The 27,334-nt window shown below is 41.0% G+C and overlaps 1 protein-coding gene across 3 annotated transcripts; it reads right to left on the bottom strand.

The window, feature by feature from the left end:
• Positions 1 to 74: 74 nt before the first annotated feature.
• Positions 75 to 27,200, bottom strand: ehmt1b (euchromatic histone-lysine N-methyltransferase 1b). 3 transcript variants are annotated; one of them, XM_053339986.1, is made up of 26 exons: positions 26,988 to 27,200; positions 17,546 to 17,636; positions 16,947 to 17,467; positions 15,845 to 16,082; positions 15,544 to 15,692; positions 15,005 to 15,157; positions 14,678 to 14,749; positions 14,378 to 14,480; positions 14,065 to 14,202; positions 13,293 to 13,570; positions 12,765 to 12,997; positions 12,284 to 12,499; positions 12,092 to 12,174; positions 11,826 to 11,932; positions 6,542 to 6,664; positions 6,256 to 6,357; positions 5,046 to 5,150; positions 4,799 to 4,953; positions 4,508 to 4,678; positions 4,013 to 4,157; positions 3,821 to 3,898; positions 3,288 to 3,403; positions 2,858 to 2,944; positions 1,557 to 1,635; positions 1,256 to 1,431; positions 75 to 1,047 (listed from the first exon to the last, which is right to left on the bottom strand). In XM_053339986.1, the coding sequence occupies exons 1-26, from the start codon at positions 26,988 to 26,990 to the stop codon at positions 858 to 860; spliced, it is 3,912 nt and encodes a 1,303-aa protein (XP_053195961.1). In that variant the 5' UTR covers positions 26,991 to 27,200; the 3' UTR covers positions 75 to 857. The 3 variants fall into 3 exon arrangements, with proteins under 3 accessions (XP_053195961.1, XP_053195960.1, XP_053195962.1); XM_053339985.1 differs by lacking the exon at positions 26,988 to 27,200 and adding an exon at positions 21,364 to 21,429; XM_053339987.1 differs by lacking the exon at positions 26,988 to 27,200 and adding an exon at positions 20,102 to 20,212.
• Positions 27,201 to 27,334: the final 134 nt, after the last annotated feature.

Genomic DNA, 27,334 nt, shown 5'->3' with positions numbered 1-27,334 from the left:
TAAAACTCTTTCAGTTTAATCAATTCTTCCACAACTGTGGGAAAATATCTGACACATTAAGATCCCCTTAAACATGCTTAATAAAAAGGTCGGCCAATTTATTCAGACTAGAAACACCTCATTTTTGAGGAATAATACAGCATCTTTCTAATGGACAATCTATACTCAATTGAGTAGCAAATAAAAAAAAAACAGTCCACTTTTTATACAATTTCTTTGTCTTTCACATCATTTCACTAAATTCATCTCCAGCTGTGGTGGCAAATGATGGACATGTCCTTTCAAACACTGCAAGGAAGATGAAATGACACACAAAAAAAAGTGGCAACGTAATTCATTATTTATCAGCTAATTTTGCTGGAATGGTTCATGATTTAATGACCGCAAAGGTCAAACAAGTTACACCCAGCTGTACGCCGAGGCTGTCTTTGCAAAAAAAGACGATACCCTCGTCCCCGAAATTCTTTGATAATGACTCAGAGTAAAGCCATTTAACGTCGTCAACAAATTATCTTAAAAAAACGAGAAAGACTAAATGCACAGTTATCTTTCCCAGTAAAGTTATGTACGAAATGTAAAGACTGTTTATTATTTGCTGAACATGACGTCACCGCCCCCTGCTGTTCGTGTTACACAAGGTGGAATAAAGGAGCAGTAAGTTCCCGGATTGTGCATCTTGCTCTGTCATACCTTTTTATGGGATTTTACGAAGGTCGATGGTCCATGAGTTTAATCAGAAGTGGAGATACAGTACAAGTTCACTGATAAAAGTTCAAAGGTCATAGAGGATAATGACAGGCGTCCCTGTGTGTCCGTCAGTTATGTATACGTGTATTGAAGGTTAGTGTGAGAAGTTTTTAAGAAGGACTGGAGGGACTATTGGAAGAGCTGGTGTCAGGTGATGCACTGGGCTGCTGCTGGTCCTCCGGCGTGCTGTCCGCCTGCAGCGACGCCATGGCTGCCGATGAGTACTTGCACTTGGAAGAGCCACATTCGCAGCTAAACAGCTTGCTTTTGACTTCCCAGAAGTGGTCGCCGTAGTTAAATCTGAGAGGGGAAAGTGAAAGAGCAAAAAATCTTAATCAAAAACCTTCTAGACTTTTTAAAACTGAAGGAAAATACTAAGAGACTGCAGCACAGACATGCCAATAATGTGTTTGTAGTCATTTAGAAGCAGTGTCATCATTACATAGTTTGTTCAAGATCAAAGACGATATGTACAAGTGTTCAAAAAGCAAACAAACAATGGTCTTACCCAAGCTCCTCTCCAGCCTTGATGTTTTCACTTGCGAAGAAGGCAATGTGTGGGAAACGCAGGTCCTGGTGCGTCGTGAACACTCGACACGCAAACAAGTTGGGCTCGCACATGTGGTTGAGGAAACGGCTGATGTTTCCATAGAAACGGGCATCTATGCAGTATAAATCTTGAGGCTGTGAGGGGGAATAAGAAATGAAAGGCCCAAGAAAAAAAAAGAAGCTTCAAGCACACAGCCGAAATGAGAGTGAAAACATTATATCAGTGGATCACGACGGACTAAGAAAGTGTGTTTTTTTACCTTATCATCCAGGCTGAACAGGTAAGCGTCATTTTGCCTCATCTCTGCTTCTGCTTCGGAGATGATCTCACCGACGTACCTGTTCAAAAGCAAGTGACCCGTCAGCAGAGGTAGACATCACCAGAACATTTTAATGCCGGCGCTGTTTACGATACGTCAGCTTTCATGAGCCTGGAATTATAAGGTTTTATTCGGGAAGACTGCAGTTCTGAGATACGGAGCTTCAAAGATTTAACATCCCTGGAGGTAAACCTCTGATGCATTTTCAAATCTTATAAATATTTAACCCCAAAGGTTATTTTTAATTCAATAAATAAAACCACACATATATTAGACATACGAATAGGTGTACTACTCAATTAAAAAAAACACCTTTTTGTTTTAGATTACTGTTTCAGACTATTAAAAACAGACCTATCAATCCAACACACATCATCCTGCTGTTATAAATACTCACAGCGCAGCAAATGTTTATTAATCCACAAACGAAAATAGTCTCCAGGAAGTAAATTATTTCCTCCTGTTTAAAGTGAAGTTTGTTAAAAACAGCAGTGTCCAGCAGCTTTAGGGAATTACTGAGCCTTTTTCATCGAAGGAAACTATATATTTGTGAGCAATGTTTAAAGATTTACAGGTTTTAAAAAAGGACGTTTGGGACTGAATGTCACAAACAGAGCAGATAACTCGAAACGTATCAAGAGACAGACTAACATAATTGGCTGTGGTGGGGTTTTCTTTCATGGGATGCACTGACAGTTAAAAAAAAATATAGAACACAGACGGATTCTTTTAAGTTACGGTACTTTCTCTGCCAACACATGCAAGTTATGATAGAAATAAAAGGTCTGGCACACTGTCCAGATCTCCCAGCAACAGCTTTTTATTGAACAGACAATGCTAAGATCTGGAATTGTCTCTTTAAGACTGTTTCCAGAAGGTTTTGTTTTTTTGAAATTGCACACAGAACCCACTAAATAAAAAATAAAAAAAGTATCAATGACAGCACTTTTGAACATGAAAAGCAGAATGAATAATTAAATACACCTCTTGTGTGTTGTGCTCAGAGTCTGAGCTGCTACCATCTGGCAGGAAATACAGACACTGCACATGAGAGAGTAGCAGGGTTTTATTTAAATTGGTGAAAGAGTGATACAACACACCTGTTCCCTGTCATGCCCAGATATTAAAATCATTTTCCAAACTTATTGACAGACCTGCGAGGATGCAAGCTGTGGTTGCGTGGTATTACGGTCTTTTGAGACTTATGTTGAAACAGTGTTGTATTTGTGAATGGGACTTACTCGCATATAAAGCTCCCCTGCAGTATGTCTTCTTGTGCCCGGACACCCCAGCCCTTCTTACTGGTCCTGAAGAGCTGAAGCCTGGTCCTGGAAGATACACAACTTTTAAGCCACTATTTAAATTTTCTCTCTATAGCATTTATCTACATTTACATTCACAACACAGCCTTATACTGAGATGTTTGAATAGTGCTTCCCTACACAGTTCTAACACCACAGAGGTTGTAAACAGCTGTTCAAGGCTGCAGCTTCTGCCCTCTGTGCTTTACTAGCGTGTATGTTTACATTTCTCAATTCCTTCTGACTGTCTTATACAAACAAAAAAAAAACAGAAATCACTTGATGAAGAAAGGATACTCTGTATTTATACAGACTATGCTCTTTATGTCATACAATGTTTTTTTTTTGCATGGAAATGCATTTCTAATACCTGAGTCCATTTTGCACAACGCGGTTCTTGCAGGTCCTCCAACAGGAGCAGGCATGGTTACACTCAAAGATAATGGCAGGCTCCTCACGGCAGAATTCAGGAAGAAGACGTCCGCTCTAAAGGTGATGGAAAAAGGATAAGATTTCCAGTGACCAGGGTGTCCTGGTACCATAGCGTGCATATTACTCTACCATAAAGTCTTTCCAATCACTACAGTGTAGGACATTTTAGACGATAGCGTGCTTTCAACTTTATGACAACAGTTCCTGGAGGCATGGAGCCCTGACCTTAACACCAGGCTGAACACTGTCACCGAGCCAGGCCTTATCACCCAACATCACTGCCAAAATCTTGTGGAAAGTCTTCCCAGAAAAGCGGAGGCTGTTATATCATCAGATTCATACCCGTGGTGTTGGAGTGACATGTCCAGTGATCGCATGCGGCTGTATACGTTGCGTGGGTGTCCACATACTTTCAGTTATATCTTGTTAAAGAGGATTGTGTGGTCTGTCCGAGTAGATATCCATCCTTACCTTGTCGTACCAGCAGCGCAGACTGAGCTGCCCACACATGCAGATACTTGTCGAACAGTCTTCTTTACAAACACAGTACTGTATGCCAAAGAGGAGAACAATAATATCAGTCACGTGATACTGCCACGCAGAAAGAAAAAAAAAACATCTTCATTTTTCTTGGAATACCTGATGTGGTGGCCTGTGACTCACCTGCAAGTGTGTTATGTTCCTGTCGATGTTCATGGGAGAGGTGACACAGTTTTCAGAAATGTATTTGTAGTCGTCTGGGTAAGGTTCGCTGTCGACAGCGTTGACGCAGGGAAGGGGGACTCTCTCCTGGCCCAGGGCTATGTCACTGTAAACAGACCATACATAATGGTGAGGAGGAGTGTGTCGCCAGATGACGTTGAGGTGCGTTGAACCATCAAATTAGTGTGAGCACACATTCCTGCTAGATTAAAGCTGGATCCCTCCCAAGATGAGGAAGAGTTTTTCTCTCTGTATTCTATAAACCGTTGCAGTATTTTTTGGTCCAATAAGAGTTTAACTTGACCTGGCCTTCCTGGATAGCAGTTCATCTCCTGATTTGTATTCCTTACTACACGGCAACCCAAGCCCAGCCCACTTTTTTTAACACTGATTTTTTCCATCGGAAAGCCTGCTTAATCACTCCCGTTGATGGAGTAAACACAGTATGATTTCAACCTGTGAAGGATTTTTTCTTCTGCTCGACTGTTCCTGGCGTTTTTAGCATCCCTCTCCCTCCTGTTGGCCTGGAGGACTGCCCAGGCCTTTGAGTTGTGGCCGCAGCAATCTGGAGGAGTTTCTCCCTCCCGATTCTTCAGGAACACATCTGCTCCTCGAGACAAGAAAAGCCTGAGGAGATAAAGACCAAATTTGACTAATCATCAACAGCAAGCCGGTTTTAAATAACTTCTCAAACTGCTCTTTCCAATATTTTTTTGTTTTTAAACTACAGTTCAAACAACAACTCACGTGACACAATCCAGACGATTCTCCCGAGCAGCGATGTGTAGAGGAGAGTCTCCGTGGATGTTGACAGCCTGGAGATCACAGCGGGTGTTCAGAAGCAGCTCTGCTATCTCCACGCTGCCAGAGAACGCTGCCCAGTGAAGGCAGATATTTTCTTCCTAAAACAGGTTAACATAAACCGTCATTAGATAATATGTGACTCTTGTGTAAAGTATGTCAAAACACAGAGTGGACAGAAGTCTTAACCAACCTTATCTCTGATGCTGATGTCAGCTCCTTTGGACAGAAGCAGCTTGACCTGGTCCACGTGTTTGTACTCTGTCGCCCAGATCATGGCTGTCCAACCTCCATCATCCTGAAGGGAAAAATATTCTTTCAAGCTCAGCAAGCAGACCACAGATCAGCTGATTACATTTAAAACGACACAAAAAGAACAACGTAATGATCATTCCCAAGAAAAACAGTACTTTTCTTCAAATAATCAATGAGAATTGTATTTTAATTTGAAACAGTGCTGCTCCAATTTGGTGCAAAGGTTCATCCAAGGACAGATTGTGTGATTACAGCACAGTTGTCCTGATGGCTTCCTACTTGCAAGGTCTGACATTTCAAGCAAAGATACAGTGAAGCAGTGAAGTCATTTTTCTGAGCTCTCTCTCTTTTTATATCTGATTTACTGGCATAAAAGTGCATTTGATGGAAACATAAAAGAAAAAGACACGTCACAACTTTATTTCTTAGTGTCTGTTGCATCCTTTCCTCACATTTTTCGTTACGACACCTTGAACAGAGCTGTGTGTGAACTTCCCTTATTTGTGTACCGATTAAACAAATGAGATATAATGTGTTAATTGTATTTTTTAAACTTTCAGACGGAGCTTAGCCAGATGTTTCCCCCTGCTTCCAGCTACGTTAATCAGCTCCTGGGTCTAGATCAGTAGTTTAACTCTGCAAAAAATTGTGTTGCTGTGCTGTTGTTCACATGCAGGGTGACAAATTGTTGTGTCATGAAGGATAAAGGAGAGCTGGACAGAAAAGTTGAAACTCTGTGGAGGGATGGAAAACTCATGCAGTGATTGGTCAGCTGTGCAGAGGTGAGAGAAGAGCCAAGCATACAGCCACCTTATGGAATATACAACTCTATTTTGATGGGGAAAATAATTAAGTTATTATTCCAGCTCATCTCTCCTTGACAGGTGAATTATTATAATTGATTTAATTCATCCCTTTAGATTCAATCAATTGTGCCGCCATGATCCTGACAATCAAATGTCAAGAACTAATAACTGAACACTGCTGAATCATTAATAAATCAGCTGTAAGTATAAAGACACATGGACAGAGATGTGCATCTGTGAATGGCCAGAAATAACTGCTACTGACATTAATGAGTTCTCAATGTGGAAATCTTTACTCCAGAAATCACTGAGGTTTGAAGGAAAATGTGAAAATGTACTAACCTGACAGTTTATGTTGATTAATCCTGTGGTCAGAAGGTGCTCCACAATGTTGTAATGACCAGACTTTGCCGCTAGGTGGAGACAAGTGAACCCTTCAACATCCTGAGAAGAGCAGAGAAATAGTTGTTGATCAGTTCTCAAGTTAAACATATTCATAAAATATATATTTGAATGTCAATTTTTGGTGAGTTTGACACCCTGTATTAAATAACTTGTCTAAGAGGATACAACATTTAGCTACATGTGTGACATCTGCCTCTGATGCCCTGAAGACATGCAGGTTTACCTTGTGCGTGGCGCTGGCTCCAGCTCTCAGCAGGTATATGACCACCTCCATGTGGTTGTTCTCACAGGCCTCCATCAGTGGTGTCCGCTGGTCTTCGTCACACATATCCAAGTTTGCACCAGCCTGAAGTGGCACACATGAGACAGACAATGTAAAATGCAACCACTAACTCAACTCAACTTTATTTATAGCACCTTTCATACAAACAGTTAGCTTCGCTTTGCTTCACAAAGCAAGATTAAAAACAACAAAAACGAAAACACATGAGGAAATAAAATTTTGCAAGACTTAAAATGACAACGATAAAACAACAATTTTAAAATAGAATTCAATAAACACCAGGGATAAACTGATATAAAAAACTATGATTAAAACTTAAAAACTAAAACCAAAACATAACTCCAAATTAAAACTGAAAGTGAGATTGAAAAGATAAGTCAGTTCATTTCCCTTTAAAAATACAGAGAGAGCTAGCTGTTGTGATACCCAGAGGAAGTGTGTTTCACAGATAAGGGGCATAAAATCAGGAGACAGCCTCACCGTTACTTTTCTGCGACATATAACGAACATTTAAAAGAGAAGTGGTGGGGGACCTTAGTGATCTGACTGGAACATAAAATGAAAGATCTCTCATGTAAGGAGGAAGTTTAAAGGTTATAACCAACTTAAAATAACTTTAAAATTCTCAACTCTGAAAGATACAGGTAGCCGCTGCAGTGTCTTAAGCAGTGGGGTGATGTGATCCATATTCTTTGTTATGGTTAAGACTCTGACAGCAGCATTCTAAACTAGCTGTAGTTTTCCTATAGACTTTAAAGGTAATCCAGTACAAAGACCACCATTGAGACCAACAGACCAACATTGTATGCAGTTATTCTCTTGCTGCTTTGGGTCCTATTAAAAAAAATCCAGTTTTCTCCTTATCTTATTACTAAAAATAGCAATTGACGTTGTGATAATTAATTATGTTTCCAAGTAGTAGAATTTATAATGAAAATAAAATTGGTCCAAGGATGCTTCCTTGAGGAATACCATAATCAATACCATGAGTCTATCACACGTTAGCACCCAGGCGGACGAAAAAATCTCTACCAGTTAAATAAGACTGACTCCCCCGTTGCTGATATGCATGCATTAGCGTCTGTGTGTACCACCAGAATCTCTAAAATTGACCTTTTATCCAGCTTTTAGCCATATTTTTCAATATACTCCAGCCACTCCAGTTGGCCTGTCTCTGCCAAACAACAGTTTTTAATGTAAGACTGAATTATTCAGTGTTTTTGCCGGTTTCGATCACCGAGTCCGGTTATCTGAGAGAGGAAGATGCCTCCTGAGTGTTCTGGTTGTGACAGGCTGACTGCAAAGAGCCATCGGCCTAAGTGAAACCGTACGCCTGTGAGTGAGAGCAGCGTGGGAGAATTTCTGACTTGCTCAATATTGTATCAAACAATATCAGCATGCCCTGCCAAGACTGTCAGCTGATCCAGGGAGTATCACCAACCTTAAGGAAGATATCACTTCCCTAAGAACTGTCGAGGTAGCAGGTGCACAGTCTAGAAAGATCACAGTCATGATCTCAGCTATCTCAAACACCATCCAGAGGGATTCAAGATTGCATCCCCCTGCTCAACCACCAAGCCAAAGATCGTATGTCAGAGGTGTTTGGTAGAGGCAGACAGAAGGGAAAATGCTGCCACTTAAGCTTTCAAATTGCTTTGATGTGCTCCATGATGAGGTTCACCAAACAGTTGCTAATAACAGCAACCGCAGATCCTGTTCATTGTTTTGTCGACACAGCTTGATTCTTGGTAAGCAACTGATCATTTCAGGTCCACCCCTTGCCTTGTTTTGGTGATGTTGATTTCAGTCACCTAAGACAGCTTCATCTGGTTTAAAGGCTACTGTAGGAGTAGGGATATCCCCTTTTTTTGATGATATTTCAACTTATATAAACTGGAGTGAACTCTTCTTCACTCCATATGGTCTTCACCCTTACCAGGAAGGATCCCATCTGTTGCCCATGAACACTGAACTGACATTACACTCATGCAAGGCCTTCACCTTGTGCCATATTGCGTGCCCCAATTACTAGCATTTCATAAAGAGCAGGTTGGAGGTTGAATTTTTAACTTGATTTAGCTGAGGACATTCATTGCACACAGACATTTCCTATTAAAGCAGTAATAAACATTAAGCCAAAGTCCACTAACAAGCAAATAAGAAAATCAACTTACAACCATCTATAAGCCTTCTCTGTCTGACTCTGCTAATACTTCTCCTTGTGCTCGTAAATGTTAGATGCCATTATGGCTCACAAACTAGACTATATCCTACTGATAGAAACCTGGCTTGATCAGACCGTTAATAATGAGCTGATAGATTGAAACAAGCTAACTACAATTGTTGTACACTGCAGTTGGACTCAGATCATTGATCACATTGCTCCTACCAAAACCATAAAAATATGTTGACTACCAAAAGCACCTTGAAGAAACAGCAAACAAGTACAAATTGGAGAAATAAAATTACAAGTTGATGTGAAGTCTCAGATGATAAGCAATTACAGTGCCTCATGCCTATTATTTTCAGTTGAAAAAACTGATTAATCCCACCAAATCTACCCCTCGTGTGTTTGTTTCTATGACCAAACACGAACAATTTGCTGTTTTTCTTTCAGGTTTCTCACATTAGAGATCAAATATTCATTCCTTTTAGCAATACATCTGGCCTCTTGTCACTGTCACACCAATTTACTGCCATGGATTCAATGTCTATATTCTTACCTGTTAACTCCAGAATACTGGAGGAAGTGATTCAGTGCCAGTTACACTTGTTCTCTTGACTCCATCCCTATTAAACTGTTCAAAACCGTCTTTCATTGCTTTATAAATGAATAAGTATAAAATAATATAATAAAATAAATAATATAATAAATATTATTTATAGCTCCCCGCAGACTAGCATTTTGCTGTAATCTCACCCCTGTTGAAGAAAAACCTGACAGAAACCTGTCAGGTTACAGAGCGAATGATGGCACTGAAAGAGCTCTAAAAATAATCAATGACCTTAAGATCAACAATGACGCACAGAGAATTACCATTTTATTATTGCTTGATCTCACTGCTACATTTGACAATGTGGGATCATGACATCTTAATTCAATAGCTTTAGGATTCAGTTGGCTTCACAGGTCCTGTTCATAATTGGGTTTCATCCTATGTAACGGACAGGAGCTTTTATGTTTTAATTGGTAGTTTTAAATCTGCATAAAGAAATATTGGATGAAATGTCAACATCACTAACCCAAGTAATGACTAATTCCAGTGCATTGACATAAATGTACATGTTGAAAAAGACCCTCGAATCAGTGTGAAATTTAAAATGGCCACTCAGATAAGAAGTTGTCATGTTTGGGTGGCCAGTAAAATCACAGTGAGTATGAGCTGTTGTGCTTTGATAATCACTGTATCCAAATGTTAGAAAACAACCAAAAGAACATTGAGAGCAGGTAAAACTAAAAGCACTTTAAGTAAGCCAGCCTTCAGATAAAAATAAAAAGCTAAGACCATATTCAGAAGTAAAATCATTAATATAAGACGTCTTTGCTGAACAGGAAAAGTGCTAAGTTCAGAGTGTGGGGTGGTGGGACTGTCCATTTTCACTTGGTTGTGTATGTTTTAGCCGTAATGAGGGATCAGTGCGACATTAATGTGCTGTTAATACTGCTGTGAAGAGTAGGCCCGCCCCAGTACTTCTTTGTGTTATTGCGACAGCCAACTACAGGAATGGAGAATATGTCACTATTTACAGCTGCAGAAGTGTGGTAGGAGGTATTTTTATGGACTGACTTGCAAAATGGCTGATCTATGACCAGTTCCTACATAAAGTGCATTTCAGTCTTAACGGTTTACAGGACCTCAGTCTGAGTTCAAGATTGTGGCTAACAGTTGTTTATCTTCTCAGTTAAGAAGTAGTCCATCCCATGCAAAGAGGTTGGGTTGCTTCCAAAAAACAGAGCCATTATCCCCAAAAAGGAATTCCCATTGCACAGCACAGTTCTTTAAGCCAGATATGCAGCTGACGCATCTGGTTGAATTTCATGTCTCCAAATTGAGGAAAAGGCAGAGGTCTGGAAATAATTGTCTGTCTGCTAGACTCCTAGATAGTGTCAATTAAAGTCACCCTACAACTAAGCTTAATGTTATCAGATCCAACATGTGTGACCGTTGAGGATGTAGAAGGATTGTCTTGCGGTGGTTCATGGAGCACTGCATTATTGTTGAGTACCTCAGGCCCAGGATAACAAAAGGTTTCAGTATTAGGACAGTAAACATGCTGGAACATAAATGAGACAGGAGGGAGAGGAGGACACATTGAAGATGTCTTCGTGAGGTACTTTTACCAAAGAGGGGACCATAGCCCTGGGATGCACTTCAGTGCTCCAGCTGTTTTGCCTGGATGGATGAACCCAGGATGGAGCGCAAGCAGCAGGGATAGCCATTGGCGGGACATCTGTGGTGATAACTGAAGGCAATGGAGTACTGTCCGAAATGCAGCAAGGGTGAGACTGGACAGCGTGTGTGTTAGCGCCAGCCATGGATATATTTGCTGGGTGGACTGGAGCTGCCACAGCCAGAGTACCAAAGCAGTTTGAGAGATAGAGAACATGAGATGGGTCCAGCTGGAGACCACTGTTCTTGATGTGTCTAACCACCACCCCGGACCAAGTGGCCTGGGAATTTGGGGTAGGGCAGAAGAAACAGCCAAGCTCATTGCAGGTTTTCTTTTTTGCCTGAATGGAGGCAGTCCAATGTAACTAGACAAGAGAATATCCTTCTGTTTTAGATCATCTGATAGTCTGCACATGTCTTCATTGAGGTGCGTGATACTTGTGTTAGCTTTCTATAGTAGGTGACAGTCAACATACAGCATGGAAGGGAATGTCTTTCCCTCACAGATGTACAGTTTCACTCGGTCGGTGCCAATGTCTCACTTATAACTTAAAATCCAGGCGTCCGATGCCTAAAATCCTTCATCTGGTTAAAAGATACAATTTAAAAACAACAAAGGTCTGAAAAGTGTATTTTAAAACTGGATAAAAGACAATTTAAGACTGTATTTAGCTGACAGTGTTTCTGGTGGGCAACCACATACATGCATGCAGTGCTTGCTGACCATTAAAGAACTCAAGTTTCAAAATCAAAAAGTTGGTTTTTCACTTTAAAACCTGATGTTAAAGTTACCACAGGAGTAACTATAGGGTAAAACTGAAAGATAATCTTACTTGTACAAGCATGTGGCAAATGTCTTTGTGTCCTCCTTCAGCAGCAGCGTGGAGTGGAGTGCGTTTGTTCTGAGACTCCATCTTAAAGTTAGGGTCAATACCATCCACTGGAAGATGAGACAAAGAAATGGAAACCATTTCAATAAAAATGACATTTGGATAAAAACTGAAGGGAGTTCAATATACAGCAAAGAACTACAAGATATAACAAGGTAGATAAGAATTTTTGACAACAGGATGAGGCTTTTATAACACTATAGACATACCCAACATAAGCACGACCTTCTTGAGTTCTCCTTGTTTGGCTGAGAGGTAAAGTTGCTTGGGATGAAAACGCAGCTTCTTGGGCCTGATCAAAACAAGTACAAGAAAAAATGTTTGTGTGTGTTTGTTTGAAAGAGTCCAAGCTTTTGGTCATCCAAGACAGATGAAAGTAAAAGTCTTGTAGTCCAACTTACTTCTCTGAGTCAAGAGCTACCAGGATGCTCTCAAAAGTCTCTTTGGGCGGTCCTGGAGGGACTGTAGATGGCACTGTTGTCCCTGTACTGGCCTGCAGCATTGTGGTCCTGGACGACCCGGGAACAGCAGAGATGTCGAGGTTATGTGCAGAACGCATGGGCAGTGAGCTGTCGGCCCTGCCACTGACCTCAGCACCCATAGCCAGACGAGAAGAGCTTGAAAACAAACAGTAAAAGATATTTTAGTTGTACAGTGGGTGAATAACTTGTTAGGTTATCCTTATATTATATGAGCCCAAAGCCTCTTTAAAAAAGGAAAATATGTTTCTTAATTTGCTCTAAAGGGAAAACAAAAAGAAAAAGTTGCTTCCTTTGTTAATAGTTGGTCAGTAAGAGTTATATTTTCTTGACATTAACTTTTCTTTCGCCAATCCTGTCAGTGAACTTGCTTCCTTTTCTGGTACCACAGTTTGTCATGTACCTGCCAGTGGTGGTGTCTGCCCGGCCCTCGGAGGCCCCTGGCGTGGCAGGTCCGTGAGTGAGCACACAGGGTACAGTGGAAGTGGTGTCAGCCTTGGCGATGGTGACCTCCTTGGCCTTGCTGGCCTCTTCTCCACAGTGGGGACAGAAACTTTGACCTTTGAGCACTGAGGCACAGGCACGATGGAAACGGTGAGAGATGCTGACGTCTGGTTGGCACTCCATGAAGGTTCCCTGCATGATGAAAAACACAGTCTAAATAAGCAAATGCACACATTAAGAAATTCCTTTAGAAGCATGACAAAGTCAGTACTGGTCATTATAGTGGTATATGAAGAGAGAATGACAACACAATAACCTCAACCACAGCTTCCCTTTTTCAAGAAAAGTGCAAGAAGGCAGTTGCTTTTTTTTGGCATTTTGCCTTTATTGAATAGTTAAGCACAGCACAGAACAACAGGAACATGGACGTATAACAGAGTGATTACACAGCTGAAGGCCTGAAATCAATAAGTGACTCTGTACTCACAGCCCTGCAGAAGAAGCCACAGCCGGGGCAGCACTGGTGCTTCACCATGCCGTTACGGTGGTCTTCACACAGAACCAGCAGCTGCACTGAGTTGGAGGGACGCATCATTTCATGTTTCAGTACGGCGCTCTGGCAGCGGGTCAGCTGTCCATCAACGCTCTCGGTGGCCATACACTTCCTGTCTGCCAGGATGAGAATCTCTCGACTCTTGGGTGTCTCCATGCGACAGCTGCAGAGCGGGAGCTCCTGAGCCTCCTCGACGGCTGATTGTGAAGTGTCTGCAAGGAAAGACAGTAATTTAATTTTTTTTTGATAGTGTTGCCAACAAAGAAAGCCGAGTTACTTTTGGTGATACTTTGAGAAATATAAGTATGGTTTTCTACAAAACTCTTATTCTTCAGTTTCCTGACACAGATATATGTGAAACATTGTTGTAACATTACACTGAGCACATAATACTTTTCTCAAAGAAATTCGGTACAAGGTCAAGAAGTTGTGTTATGTAGGACAGTGTGGCTCATTGATGCTTTTTTTGCAGAAGGTATTGGTCTTATATTGGAAGGAGACTTATTAGAGAGATTATCATTTTAAGACACTGTATAGATTTGGAACATTTTTGACTTTGTGGAGACACCTAAATTCAACCTGGGCTCACAATGAATGAGGTTGCCTTGGTTATAATACACAATTGAAAACTCAGCTTCATATAGTGGGTAAAACACATGGATTGGATTGGATGGATTATGATTTCCCTCCTTTTGTCTGAGCTCACCTTCGTTCTGAGAAGAAGCATCAGGCTCTTGGGGCTTGTTGAGGTTGACAGACTCAGGTGGAGGGATCTGTGTGTACTCCTTCTCGTTGTCTGCTTGGGCCTGAGCTGAAGCCTGAGGCTGAACCACCTCCTCAGTTTCTGAGGAGAACGACAGCAATCGGTTAATAAACGTTTCACTACTGAAAAACTTGACAAACAAACACTTGTTTGTTTCTTGTTGTTTCTTGAAGATTTTTTTTTTGTAAATGTCGTGAGTTTCAGTTTCATGTGAACCACAAGTGAGCAGCTAGTACATTCTAAGTGTGATGCTCACCTTTGGCCTTTATTCTCCTCTTTCGTTTCCTGGATGGCCTGAGCCACGCGCTGTCTCCTTTTGTCTTCTTTTTCAACTTCTTCTTCAGACCAGACTCTGTGCTCTGAGCCAGAGAATGGAGTTCAATCACAGAGATGATATAAAAGAATGGACAGAAAACAATTAGTTAATAATAATGGGAGATAAAACATTTTACTGCACTCACTTTTGTTCTGCCTTCAGACAAAAGAGCTGCTATGAGAAATGAAATGTAATACTTTGACGTTGTTATGTGGAGAAATGATGGTGAGTGGATCTTACCAAGTCTGATTCTGTGCCTTCCTCCTCTCCATCTTCCTCTCCTGAGTCTTCAGACTCCTGCTCATCACCCGCCTACAGAGAAAAAAAAAAGAGTTCATCACTCACATTTAACACACAGTACATCCACCCATCATGTCAACACTGATATTGTCCAAGACCCTAATTTTTCACCAACTTTCTTTGCCAACAAGATGACTCAACACAGCTGCCTTCAACAATACTTCCATTAAAGGGCTTCAAATTCAGCACTTTACACATTAAATAGAAAATACCACCATGTGATGTTGGGACAATGTGAATAGAAGAAAACAGCTTGGATGTCCCAACCTGAGAGATGGGTTCATATGTTCGACTTGCTTCCTTGGCAGGTCCCTCTGCTTGCTGCTGACGTTCCTCCTCTTCAGACTCTACATCTTCTGACTCCTCCTCCTCAGATGCATTTTCCACCTTCTCGCCGTTTATATTTGCTACCTCTTTAGGCTGTGAGATAAGAAGGGACTAAAGATGACCATAGCGATCTCAAAATAGCGAATTTCCATTGAATGTCTGCTAAGATTTATGATCTTGTTTATTTTTTTAAGTTTTTTGGTAGTTTTCTTCAGGCAGTGTTCTGGTATGGCTGCATGTGTTTAAAAAAATAAATCTACATTACACATTTTCACTTCAGTGATTTAATACTGACCAGGGAAAGGTGGCAAACCAATAAAAAAGCATTTAAAAGTATTCAAAAGGTATATAAAAAAACTAATAAAATTACTTTGATTTATTATTTGTACAAAAATGAGATGTGGCTAAAAGACGGTATCAAGACTTTTCATTTGTTCGTTTGGTTGAGTTTGTTTTAAATAAATATGAGGAACACAGACCTGTGGGCTCTTGTCAGCCTGCTGGAGCTCCTTAAACATTTCCAGCATCGTTCTCTGCTTGAGCACTTTGGTTTTCTTCTTGGGAACCAGGCTGTACGTTCCCATCCTCCTCTTTTTCTTCCGGGATGACAATCCTCCTGAGTAAGAGCCTACAGTGCAAGACCAGAAAGATTTACACTAAAGACTGTGACTGATTACATTTGATTACTTTTCAATGAAATTCAAGAACAAAAAACAGTTTTTTCCCCCAACAGTTGGACTCGGCATGTGTATTTTGACTTGTGACTGGAATCTGTCTGACCTAGTTGGAGCTTGGCTGGGGCCGCAGCTGGAGGAGCTGAAGTGGCTGCAGGAGTTGGAGTTGGTGGAGGTGCTGCTGGTGAGGCTGATGAAGCTGTTTGTGCTGAAGCTGGCGTTTTCGCAGGACTCTGAGGTAGATGGTTCTGAGTGGGGGACTGCTGCAAGGGTTTCTGCGCATCAGGTGCAACTTTAGTCTCCATTTTGGCACTCTTTGCTTCTCTTAATTCCCTGTTAAGAAGCTGCAGGTGACAGGAACCAAACATATTATGATCATCATGTTAGCAAGTCCAGATTAAATTACAGACCGTTTGTTTTGGGATTTTCACAATTTTTACCAAAAAACAACACGTTTTTTTTTTTTTTTTACACATTTGAAGAGTTTTATCTGATGTTGCTCTTATTCTTAGTATTTTAATCTGTTCATCACCTCGCACTTCGCACATTCACTAATGTTTCGTGTGCTGTACTCATTAACTCATTTCTCTATAACTCAAGTGTTGTATTGTAGTGTTATGTTGTCCAGGACAGGTCTCTCTTGAAAATGAGACCTCATGTCTCAATGAGATAACCTGTGCAAATGAAGGTCATATTAATAATAATACAATAGAAATATGACCAAAACTATGTGGACATAAAATACCGGTCAGATGTTTGGACACACCATCTCTTTAACTTGAGTAAAAAAATGTCCCAAACATAGACTGGTTCTTTACATGGTATATTTTTGGTCTGACCCTGCTTGGGTCCCTCAGTCCCAATGAAGCAAAATCTAAATATTACAGCAGACAATTATATTTTAGACAATTATGTGCTTCAATCTTTGCGAGTTTGTGTTTGTCCCTTTTCTGTTTCAACATGACAATAGCCTTCTGTACAAAGCCAGCTCCATAAAGAAATAGTTTCCCCAGGTTAACGTGGAAGAACTTGCACAGAGCCCCTTTGGACTGACCATTTTATCAGTTAGTGTATAATGATGTTGGATAAATATTCTTAATTACATTGTGATAATGATTTCAACTCTGTTACTCAGCCTTAAGAGAGTAATGAAACAGAAAACTAAATTCAAATTCTTTCTATCAAGTCAAACACTGAGTGTGGTTTACCTTTTGTGCCGGGCTGACAGCAGGTCTGGACATGGTCTTGCGCGCCCTGTGTATCGTGACAGGTGCTGGAGCCGGTGCAGGAGATGGGGCTGTGCCATTTTTAGTGTCTTGTGTCCCCTGTCCCGACGTAGTCCCCGCACTGGGGTCAGTCCTTAGTGCGCCTGAACTTTGTGCGCACCCAGACGCCGAGCTGGGGAGGGGTTTGGCTGTGTGCCCCCCTGTTGGTGAGCCAGAAGGCAACCAGTTAGTCCTGTGAGGGGATACTCCCAAACTCGGCGTCGCTGCAGCGTTGCCTTCCTGCTGCTGCTTAACGAGAATGAATCCATTGCTGCCGGTAACGGAGCCGTGCGGTGGCTCCGCGTCCGACGTGCCGTTTTCGTTCACCAACAGTAAAGTCTTGTTTCCTGTTGTCGAGCTGTGCGTTGGACTCTTGTGCCTCATGTTGTCACATTTGCTGCCGTTGAGCATCATCTCAGCTGTGGGGGAAGAGGCCAGTCTGGCTGCTACCTCTCTGTCTCCATCTATGGACCAAAACCAAAGACATCAGGCAAACTACATTTTATACATTTCAAGAAATAATTAAATGCTTTCAAGTTTACCTGGCTTCTCCTCTCCATTGCTCGCTGGATCGTGTCCCTCTTTTTTTGTGGATGAACCCTTATCCAAGCTGCCCTTGGCTATACCAGTGGGCTGAAAGAACAAACAGAGGAGAAATTACATTTACATCTGCTACTAACAATTATTTTATTTTCAATAAATTATGACTTTTTCAAACCAACCAGTTAGTCTGTAAAAAGCCAACACTTAAAAAAAATGTCTATCACAGGTTCCCAAAGTCCAGGGTAGCCTCTTTGAAGCACCTGTTTAGTTCCAGAGTCCAAAACCAAAGCTTTTCAATTTACAGTCATGATGCTGACATAATGACAATTAATCAGTAAATTAATTGTTTATGCCATTTTTTAAAGAAAAAATACTAAACATTCTCTGGTACCAGCTTCTCTAAAGTGAGAACATACCGCTTTTCTCTCTCTTATATCATTGCAAATTGAATATTCTGATGTTTTAATCAAAATGAGACAGTTGAAGACTAAATGCTTCATAGATTACATGGGAAAAAAATGCTGACATATTCATCAAAGAGGAAATCATTGTTGCAGGAGTCTCTAAATTAAAAACAGAGACAGGCCATAAATTGTCACATTTTACAAGCTGGAAGAAGAGATTATTTGGCATGTTGCTTTAATAAATAGCTTAAGCCTTAAACAGTTATAAAAATTGGTGCCAATTCATCTTCTAGTGACTGACTAAGCAATTATGTAACATATCTGCAAAAATACAGGTCCAAGAGCAAGTATGTATGAATATTAGAGGGCCACCTAAAACCTGCCATTGCTACTTGTTAGTGATGCATCATTGTCAGAATCAAAGACTATGGAGGAAGCCAAGAGTGTGAGGTCGACCCCGGTGCACTTTCATTGTCTGTTCTCTCTCTCTCTCTCTCTCTCTTTCTCTTCCTTTGCTACAGTCAACCAGCGGAGTAGATGCCTGCCACAAGCTTCAAAAGAAATCTCAACCACCCACAGACCCTATTTACATCTCACAGGAGCAAACGGCTCAAGAGGTGACACCAGGAAATGTAAGACATCTCTTCTGTGAGAGCAGACCGTCAACCTCGTGCTCACTCTGGGAAAAAAAAGGCCTCGAGTTAAAGGCCCGGGAGGAAAGCATTGTGAATCCACACTTTTGCTTTCATTATTTCTTATCAAACCCCCTCACCTTTGTTCCAATCCTTTCACACTCTCTACATCAAATGTTTAAAGGAAAGTCCTAGGTCAGTTTGTCCTTGGAGGGCAGCATAACCAAACATACCAAATGACTGATAGAGCTGATAAAGTGTGGCTCAGAAAAAAAGCTAGGTACCCCAGGCATATGTGCTGTTTAAGGCAGGGGTTCCTATCTAGAGAGGAGTAAGAGCAGATGCTATGTTGTATTGTTCCAAGAGAATAGAGGAAACACTATTTCTCCAAACTAGCCCAATCAAAAGACCTGCAACAGACCACTGAAAGCTTCATTTCCTGCTTCAATACTCCTCTCCAAGGTCTCTGACAGGCAAATCCTCTGATTTTAAGTCTGAAACATGCCTATGACTTAGACCCAACTAAAAATGAGCCATCAGGACAGATTTCTCATGTTCTCCTTAGTGCCTGAGCCAAGGACTACACAGCAACAAGGTCAGGATCCAGGAGCTGGCCTGTAAGCAGAATAACTGAGGTGTTTCCCAATGAACATCTTGTCTGGGGACAATCCTCAATGAATCTATTGAGCACATGTGAGGGTGAAGAAAAGATCCATGAAAAAAAATATCCTTTTTTTTGTTCATGGGTTGAGGAAAGTCAGTTACCAAAAAAAAAACCCACACACACCAGGCTCAGCCCTCCCCCTAGTGGTGGAAAGTGGAACGTCCAACACAGCAGAACAGAAAGGAGAAGGGGGGGAAGGGAGACAGAGAAGGCTGTCTGCAGATCTCCGCCATTTCGCAACCAGATTGTTTACTGACACTAACGCGGCCATTGCAGCAGTTTTCCACTAGATGGGGAAGGTCTGGAGGCTTGTGGATGGGGATATGGAGGGGCAGCTGAAAGAAGCTCCAAATGTGAAGCAAAGGCTAAGAGTGCTGATCAGAAACCATAAGTAGCACATTAAAAAAAAAAATGGAAATATGTTAGAATAGATCAAAGCTTTAGCCAATGGTTCGGAACTTATATGCAAAGGTTGGACTTTTTCCTAAGACAGCAAATAAGCTAATTAGAAAAAAGGTCTTAATAGATTAGAACTGATTTCTATTATTGCTAATAATATACTCTGATTGTTCAATCCTTCACTGTCTTGACTGCTTAGAATCCCTACAACATTATATTGAACCTGGTATGCGACAAGGCCCCCGGACCTTCGCTCTGATATGACCTATCTTTAGATCTACTGCAAGAGGCCTGGATACAAGTCAGAGCCACCTAAACACAAAAGCACAACCGCCTCACACAATCAGCTGTTAGACTGTGTGTGACAAGAGCAAGGTCCCGACGCCCCGATGAGATCCAACAATGAAAAAAGTACACACATACATTGCACGCAGGCGGAGAAAATAAAAAGGGTACCGTTTCTGATCGTCTGAAGCAATGGTTCTCACAGTTTTGGGGCAATTTGTCCTTTTAAATGAAGCAGCAGCTTCTTCTGAAGCTTCGTTTGCAGGCTGTGAGCAGAATTACTTGAATTTGAATAATTTTAAGAGGTCTAAAAAGGGGAGACTATGAAGTATCTCCCAAGAAAAAAGGCATAGATTGGAAGGAAGCCAGAAAAACACCTGATCTTGTGTTAACTCTTTGATGTTTCTTGCGACCCTGTATTTGTCCCGATCCCGAAGTCTAGAGCCCGGAGCCACTTTTCTAAACAAATGTGGTTCTTGACTTTGCTTATTCTCAAAGCAAATAAATCAAAAAATACAGGTCTGGGATTGCAACAACCCCAGCTACAGTCTGGTTTGTCACCTCTCCTCTCTCTCCTAATTTCCTGTCAGCTTTTTACTTTGCAATCCCCAAATAAAAGCAGAAAAGTCAACATATGCTAATTATTTACCTTTCCACTGACTCATTATACAAACTGATGTATAAATGCATGTAAGGTCTAACCAGACAGAAAGCAGGAAGATGTTAGACATGAAAGCTCACGCCACAGCCAGACAGGTACCCTTTGGATTGATAAGGAGCCACTGCAGCCACATGTTCCAGTATATTCCTGATCATACTGCCTCGGCTGCACATACACTCAATCCCCAGAGACCTCATTATACATTGACCATGAGGGATACACTGACAGAGCACAGAGGAAGGTATGAGAAAAAGAAAAAAGGAGGTTGATTCTGAGTGCTACGGTCAGGGTAGTTTCCGGATCTTCAGGAGGTCACACTCATCTTCCCGTATCAAGACTGACATCGTATTTCCTGTGTGGTGATTGTTCTAAATACAGCTGTTGTGCTAATCCATGAGGATTCTCATTCTCTCCAACAACAGCATCCAACACGGCAGACTCAAATCTCTCTTTGATACAGCAGCACTGCTACCAAAAAATGTAATAATCATCAAGATCAAGCCCTCAATTTCAGGGATTGAGAGCAACGAGGTGCTGACAAAACTGCAGCAAGTGTCTCGAGAAGAAGCACATCTTACAAACTGAGAAACCATCTCAACAGGAAGACAGCAAGAGCTCAAACCAATTGATTGTAACTTTAATAGAAAATGCCTAAAAAAGGAGCATGGAAGCTAGACTTTGCATCTCCTCAGACCATTCAAAAGCAACCAAGGGTGAAGAGTATAAAATCTAACATGTCTTTTCCCTTGTGTGCTTCCAGGAAGCATCATACCTGCTTTCTTCTCATGGCCTCCATTGAGAAGAGGAAGGCGTCAGAGAGGCAGAGTGTGCGTGAGAAAGTGAGAGAGAGAGAGAGAGAGAGATAGAGAGAGAGTGTGTGAGATTGGGAGAGAGAGAGAGAGAGAGAGGAGAGAGGGAAGGGGGGAGGACAGAGAGAGGGAGCAAGCGAGAGAGAGAGAACGTGTCGAACAGATTGTTCCTCTTTTCCTTTTCTTTCCCCGCATGCACATTCACCTCGCCGGTCATGTGACCTGGTGGCTCCCTCTGTCGGTCTTCCTCTTCAGAGGGTCTCCACAGAGCATGCTCAGTCAGCTCAAACTGTGACACCACTCCATTTGTTTAAACTGGAAGACCTCTTTGAAAATGGAGACATTCATTGGAATAGATCTTCCATACAAGTCATTTACATACATTTTCTAAATCCTACACATACCTCACTAACTCATCATTTCACTGCAAATCTTTAGCCTACATTGTGTGTACTTTGTCATTTCAGTCCACTCTAGTTTATTACTGTTCTTGACTTTTATTGCCACAAAGCTGATGTGCATGCACAGCCACTTGAAGAGCACCTAAAGGAGGAGGAAAGATAGCAGAGGTGGAAGACTAAAAGCCCCAGAAGCAAACTGAATGTCAGTGAAGAGCCTGGGGAGCCAAACTTTTTTCTGTTTTTCCAACATCAGCTCACATCCAAAACCTCTTAACAGGAGAGTCTTTTGTCTCCAGTGAGCCTCTAGCCAATCAAGGCAGTAAAACACAAACCATGCCAGCCAGACCATGCACCAGATATTAAGTCACAGAACAGTCCAAGTTGACATTGAGGAAAAAGCCTGAAAGAAAGTTGCAAAAGCAACAACAAAAGGATGAGAAGAGATCAACTGTAGCAGTGTAATATGCTACAAACTTCCACAGGTATACAAATGTAGGACACCCACTCAGCATAAAGCATATTTATAAGAGCTTTCTACTGTCCTCTGGTCTTTATGAGTTTTGTGTACTGTTGTATGATTGGGCTACATTCAGATTGTATTTTCACAATGCTTGTTTTTATTATCATTTTCATAATGTGTCAGTTGGTTGTTTTGTCTGACAAACAGTACAGTAGCCACAGATATTAATCAGAGAAAAAGCAGAAAAACCTCACATTTCAGCAGGTGGAGCCAGCAAACTTCTCACAATATTTGCTTAAATGATGTGCTTTGGTCATAAATTATCACAAGAGAAATAGAGGTTTGTCATTTTCAAAAGTGCAACGTTTTGTCCCTTTAAGGGAATTCTCAGATATATAGGAATGCAGATATATAGGTGTTCATGGATTGTCCTATTTCACAACATAACAATGGAGAACTAATCTCGACAACGAGGTCAGGGTTATCAACTTTCAGCAATCGCTGCAGGAAAAAAAGGGACATAAGCACTTCCCTCCAACTATGGCAGAGTTGAAGAAATGTAAAACATACAGAAAAATCAGATAGATACGCAAGAGCAGTAGTAAAGCCAACAGGGTAGTAAAGAAAATTTACAACGCAATAAATACTGGAACAGTTTACTACGAGCTATGGAACAACCACAAGACACAAAAGGAGGCCAACCATAAGATATGACTGAACTTCATCCTGCATATGAGAAAACCAGGAGCCTGTGACACTATTATGTGAAACTCATTGTAACTACACCATAACAAATGTGTGTGCCCATTAGAGCTAATGTCTACATTCACCATTGCACAGATTGAAAGTTACACAATGAAGAGACAAACCAGACATCTTACTAAACAGTAACAGGGACAACATGTTGAAACAAAGCAGATGACTATTACAAGGCCTTACCATAATGCTACTTGCCTCACTGAATATCAATTTTCGTTTGTCACTTTGGTCCAAACTGAGCTATCTCCACAACTATGGGATGTATTGCCATGACATCATGACCCAGAGGATGAAGCCAACTGTTTTAGGTGATCCCTGATTTCTTCTCTAGCACAATGATAAAGTTAACATGCTTGGTTTGGTGTATAACATCTTGGTAGCTAATGGAGGGATTGCAATAAGGTTTGATAAAGATAAAGATATTCATTGTCCCCCAGAAAATTAGCGTACCCCTAGATATTCTGATGATCACTTTACTTTTACTCTAGCACCACAGCAGGTCAAGTATTTACCTATTTAGTGAAAAACAACATAGTCCCAGCAAACACGCACATTTCCATCCATCAAACACTTTGGCCAACAATATACATCTCAACAACTGTCTCAACCACTTTGAAACAGCTTTGGTTTCATTCATAGTCTTCAAGAGTAGGATTCCTTATCATTTAAGAGACCGCCCTGGCCATATGGTCAAACCTCCCCTTTACAAACACTATGACAAACATGTCTCAAAAACAAAAGGGCAAATCTCTATGAATTTTGCTGTGTAGATTCATGGTGCCAAGGGATTAATCTCCTGTTTTTGGTCACCTGGTAAGCTTTTCTATGTCACCACAATCAGGCCAAAATTTCCAATAATCCCAACACACATTAAAATCTATAAAGTAGATTACCATGAAATTTACTGAGCGCGCTCATGTTTCCCTGAGGATTAACAGTTTCTTTGGTGAACCACTGACTTCTCCTCTAGTACCACCATTAGGATGACATTTGTGATTCAGGGTGTAACATCACAACACTACAAAATCTACAGCTGTTAAAGGAAAGATATTCTTGAAAGACATGTCCTCTTGTGCCACCAGCTGGTCACAGTTACCAGCATAGGTGGTGATATATTCCAACATCGAATTGATGAATTTGCACAAAATTGGTATAACTGGTCCAGGCATTCATGGCTCCCAGATGATGTATTCAAATGACTTTGATGATCATTTGACTTTTCTTCCATCACCACCATTACTTTTTCATTATTGAAATACCTATCACTAACTATAGGATGGATTGCTCAGACATTTGGTACCCACATTCATGGTCCCCAGAGGATGTATTATAATAACTTTGACTTCCTGACTTTTCATCACTGCGCAGGGTTTTTTAAAGCCTGGCACTGTGGCCTCAGACAAAATTGAAACAACTGTGTGAAGCCACCAGCATGGCTATAGACTCTAATACTACACTACAGAATAACTAGTTTGTACAACATGTTTAACCACATGTGGCAATGCAAGTATGGAGATAACAACACAAATTTCACAGTCAGTTCAATTGCTTACTCTTTCACCCACTTCCAAACCACACCGATCACAAAACAAACATGTTTACCTACCACCTCACCTTAACAGTTATATCTGTTTTTTTGTCTGTTCTTGTCCTATCTTTATTCTATTGTCTTGATGGCTTTATAAAATGCACATTTTATGTTTTATGTCTACAATTTTATCACAGTATCCTTCACCAATAAAAAGTTAAGAAAAGAACAAAAAAGCAAGTAGAAAAGAGCACATGTGCTGCAAAGTGGTTTTAATTAAGAACATTCACATTCAGTTTTTTCTGCTCTTTCGCAGACCACACTTCAAAAACTTGTGTCATTTGATTTCTCAACTACACAAAGTGATAAAGCAATCTGCATATCAACCATGCCTGACAAAGGGCTCGGTTTAATTACTGATATGTAGTCTTCTCCATTTGTTACACTCTATTTCAGCTGCACCATCATAACCTAGAATTCAGGTCTCGCCTGAGAGTACATGACATCAACTCGATGGTATCTGTCACAAAACCATTTCACCTAAACTATGTACTTCAACCAAAGTGCCCAAAGTACTGCTTCACATTCAACCAAACGTCTTCTCCTGCTGTGTCTAGTGTCCAAATGCACACGGTAACTGAATGCTGAATGAAACTCACGCATCAAGGACCAGTGACCAGGAAATTAGAAACACCTGCTTAATGTAATGCAATACCATAAAGGCGCCATGCACTTACTACTTTACCTCAAGCTGTAACCTATACCTTTTTAGTAAAAACATGACACTTAATGATATATTATCTATGAAAAGCATCGCTGTTTATGTGCTACAACTGCTTACTGTTTGAACAATGCAAATGAAGCCTGATAAAATTAGAGCTATTGCAGCACGGGAGGTAACTTCTCTTTCACTTCCTTTGTTAATTTCAAGCATAGAAAATCAACAGTGCGACATGAACTCTGGAAGCTGGTACACAACTTTTGCAGTGTCTGATTAGAGTTATCTGTTTATTACTTATTAATATATATATTTTGATTAATTGTAGAATCCATTGGTCTATAATATATCTGCGAAAAAAGCAACACCTGCACACTTACCATGAAACAGTGTCCTGATTAAAGTTTTGTGGCTTAGATATGAGTGCAGACATTACCTTTTTTCATTGGAGTTGCTTTCTAATAGCTTTGCACATAGATATGACATCTTTATAAATACTCTCCTTCAACTCTCTAATCTGTCCAACCAAGAGTGCATAACTCATAGATGTCACTCACAGTAATATAAAACACAGTCCAATAGCAATCACTAACAACTGTTTCTATTGGGTCAGTTTCTTTGGTAGTCCCTGTTAAAACTGATCACATGGAGGTCTGGCTGTTCCTGTTTATGAAAAGATATGTATCTGAGTCATTTACCAACGTTTTACCCACAATGAAATTCCTTTCACCTCAATTATACTGGAGACATTTGAGAGACAAAAATGTGAAAATATCAGCAAATAAAAATTAAAACCACCTGCATGGCACAGATTTTGGTGAGTGGAACCTATCTCTCCAATGCAAAACCATATCACATGGAACGAAAAACATGAAAGCCGACGGAAGTGGCTGCAAAGCTTTCTCTTGCTACTTCCACACTCTTTCAACAAGCAGATCTCATCACAACGCGGATGGAGCGACCTCTGCCGAACAACACTGGATCCTTTCTCTCAAAAAGAAAAAAGAAAAAGAAACAAAGACTGTAGCTGATACATGTGCACACATCTGCGCTAGTTTAATCATCTTTTTTTTACTAATCAAACCTTGCTTAAACACAATAATGTAACTTGTTACAACTAGCTCCGGAGTGCTTTACATCAACTGAAAGCATGGAAACAACTGCAGATAGCTGACAAAGACAACCAAACAGCAGCAGCATATTTCTTGATAAAAGTGTGACGTTAAGTCAAATCCTGCAATGAGCATCAAAGCCAGTTTAATATGTTTACACTGGTAGGTTATAAGCAGCACAGTCAATGCTGCCTTCATTTGACTGCATCAATTATCATGTAGGAGCTAACACACTGTACAGCACACTAAGATAACAATATCAGCCGAGCACTGAGCCGTATTGTTCCTAATCACATTGACTCCTCTGTCGATTAAAGATTTCAACCTCAAGACTCAGTTTTTGTGTCGATTTGAGAAAGTGTATCCAGTCTGCTAACTAGCACGGCTGCTAGCAGCTAGCTAAACACCACTGTATAAATTAGCCAGCAGTAAGCCGGTGACATACAATAGAGCTATACCGTGTTTAATGTCGTCTAAAAACGCATGTCTGTCTGTCTCTGGTTTATTTGGGACCATTAAACCTGGGCACAAGCAGGACAGTGACACGAGTCTGGACCATGAATGACTAAAAATCCCCCGGAGCAGAGCTCACATCCCGCCCGCACGGACCATTCATGTTCCCGGGCGCAGCATCTTCCTGCACACTCAGTTGCCCTCCGGTACGGCACAAAAGCAGGAGAGTCCAGGCTGGCAACTGGGCCAAGTTACGACAAAACCGACGCCTCCAGACCGACAATTATCCCGTTTATTCACGGGGTGCCCGGCCGCCGGGGCGCAACACCTTTTCCAAGACGCGAAATATAGCGAGAAAGTGAAAGAAGCTGGCCGAGGATAAGGCTCACACACTCACCTCGGTTCCTACCGAAGCCATGGTGCCTGGACGTAAACCCCGCCCACCCGCGATTACGTCACGTTTATAGATTTGCAGGCAATGTTAATACCACACCTGAGAGTAT

Source organism: Scomber japonicus, chromosome 19 (assembly GCF_027409825.1).
Source record: "Scomber japonicus isolate fScoJap1 chromosome 19, fScoJap1.pri, whole genome shotgun sequence".
NCBI lineage: Eukaryota > Metazoa > Chordata > Actinopteri > Scombriformes > Scombridae > Scomber > Scomber japonicus.
This window is presented reverse-complemented; position numbering and strand designations above follow the sequence as displayed.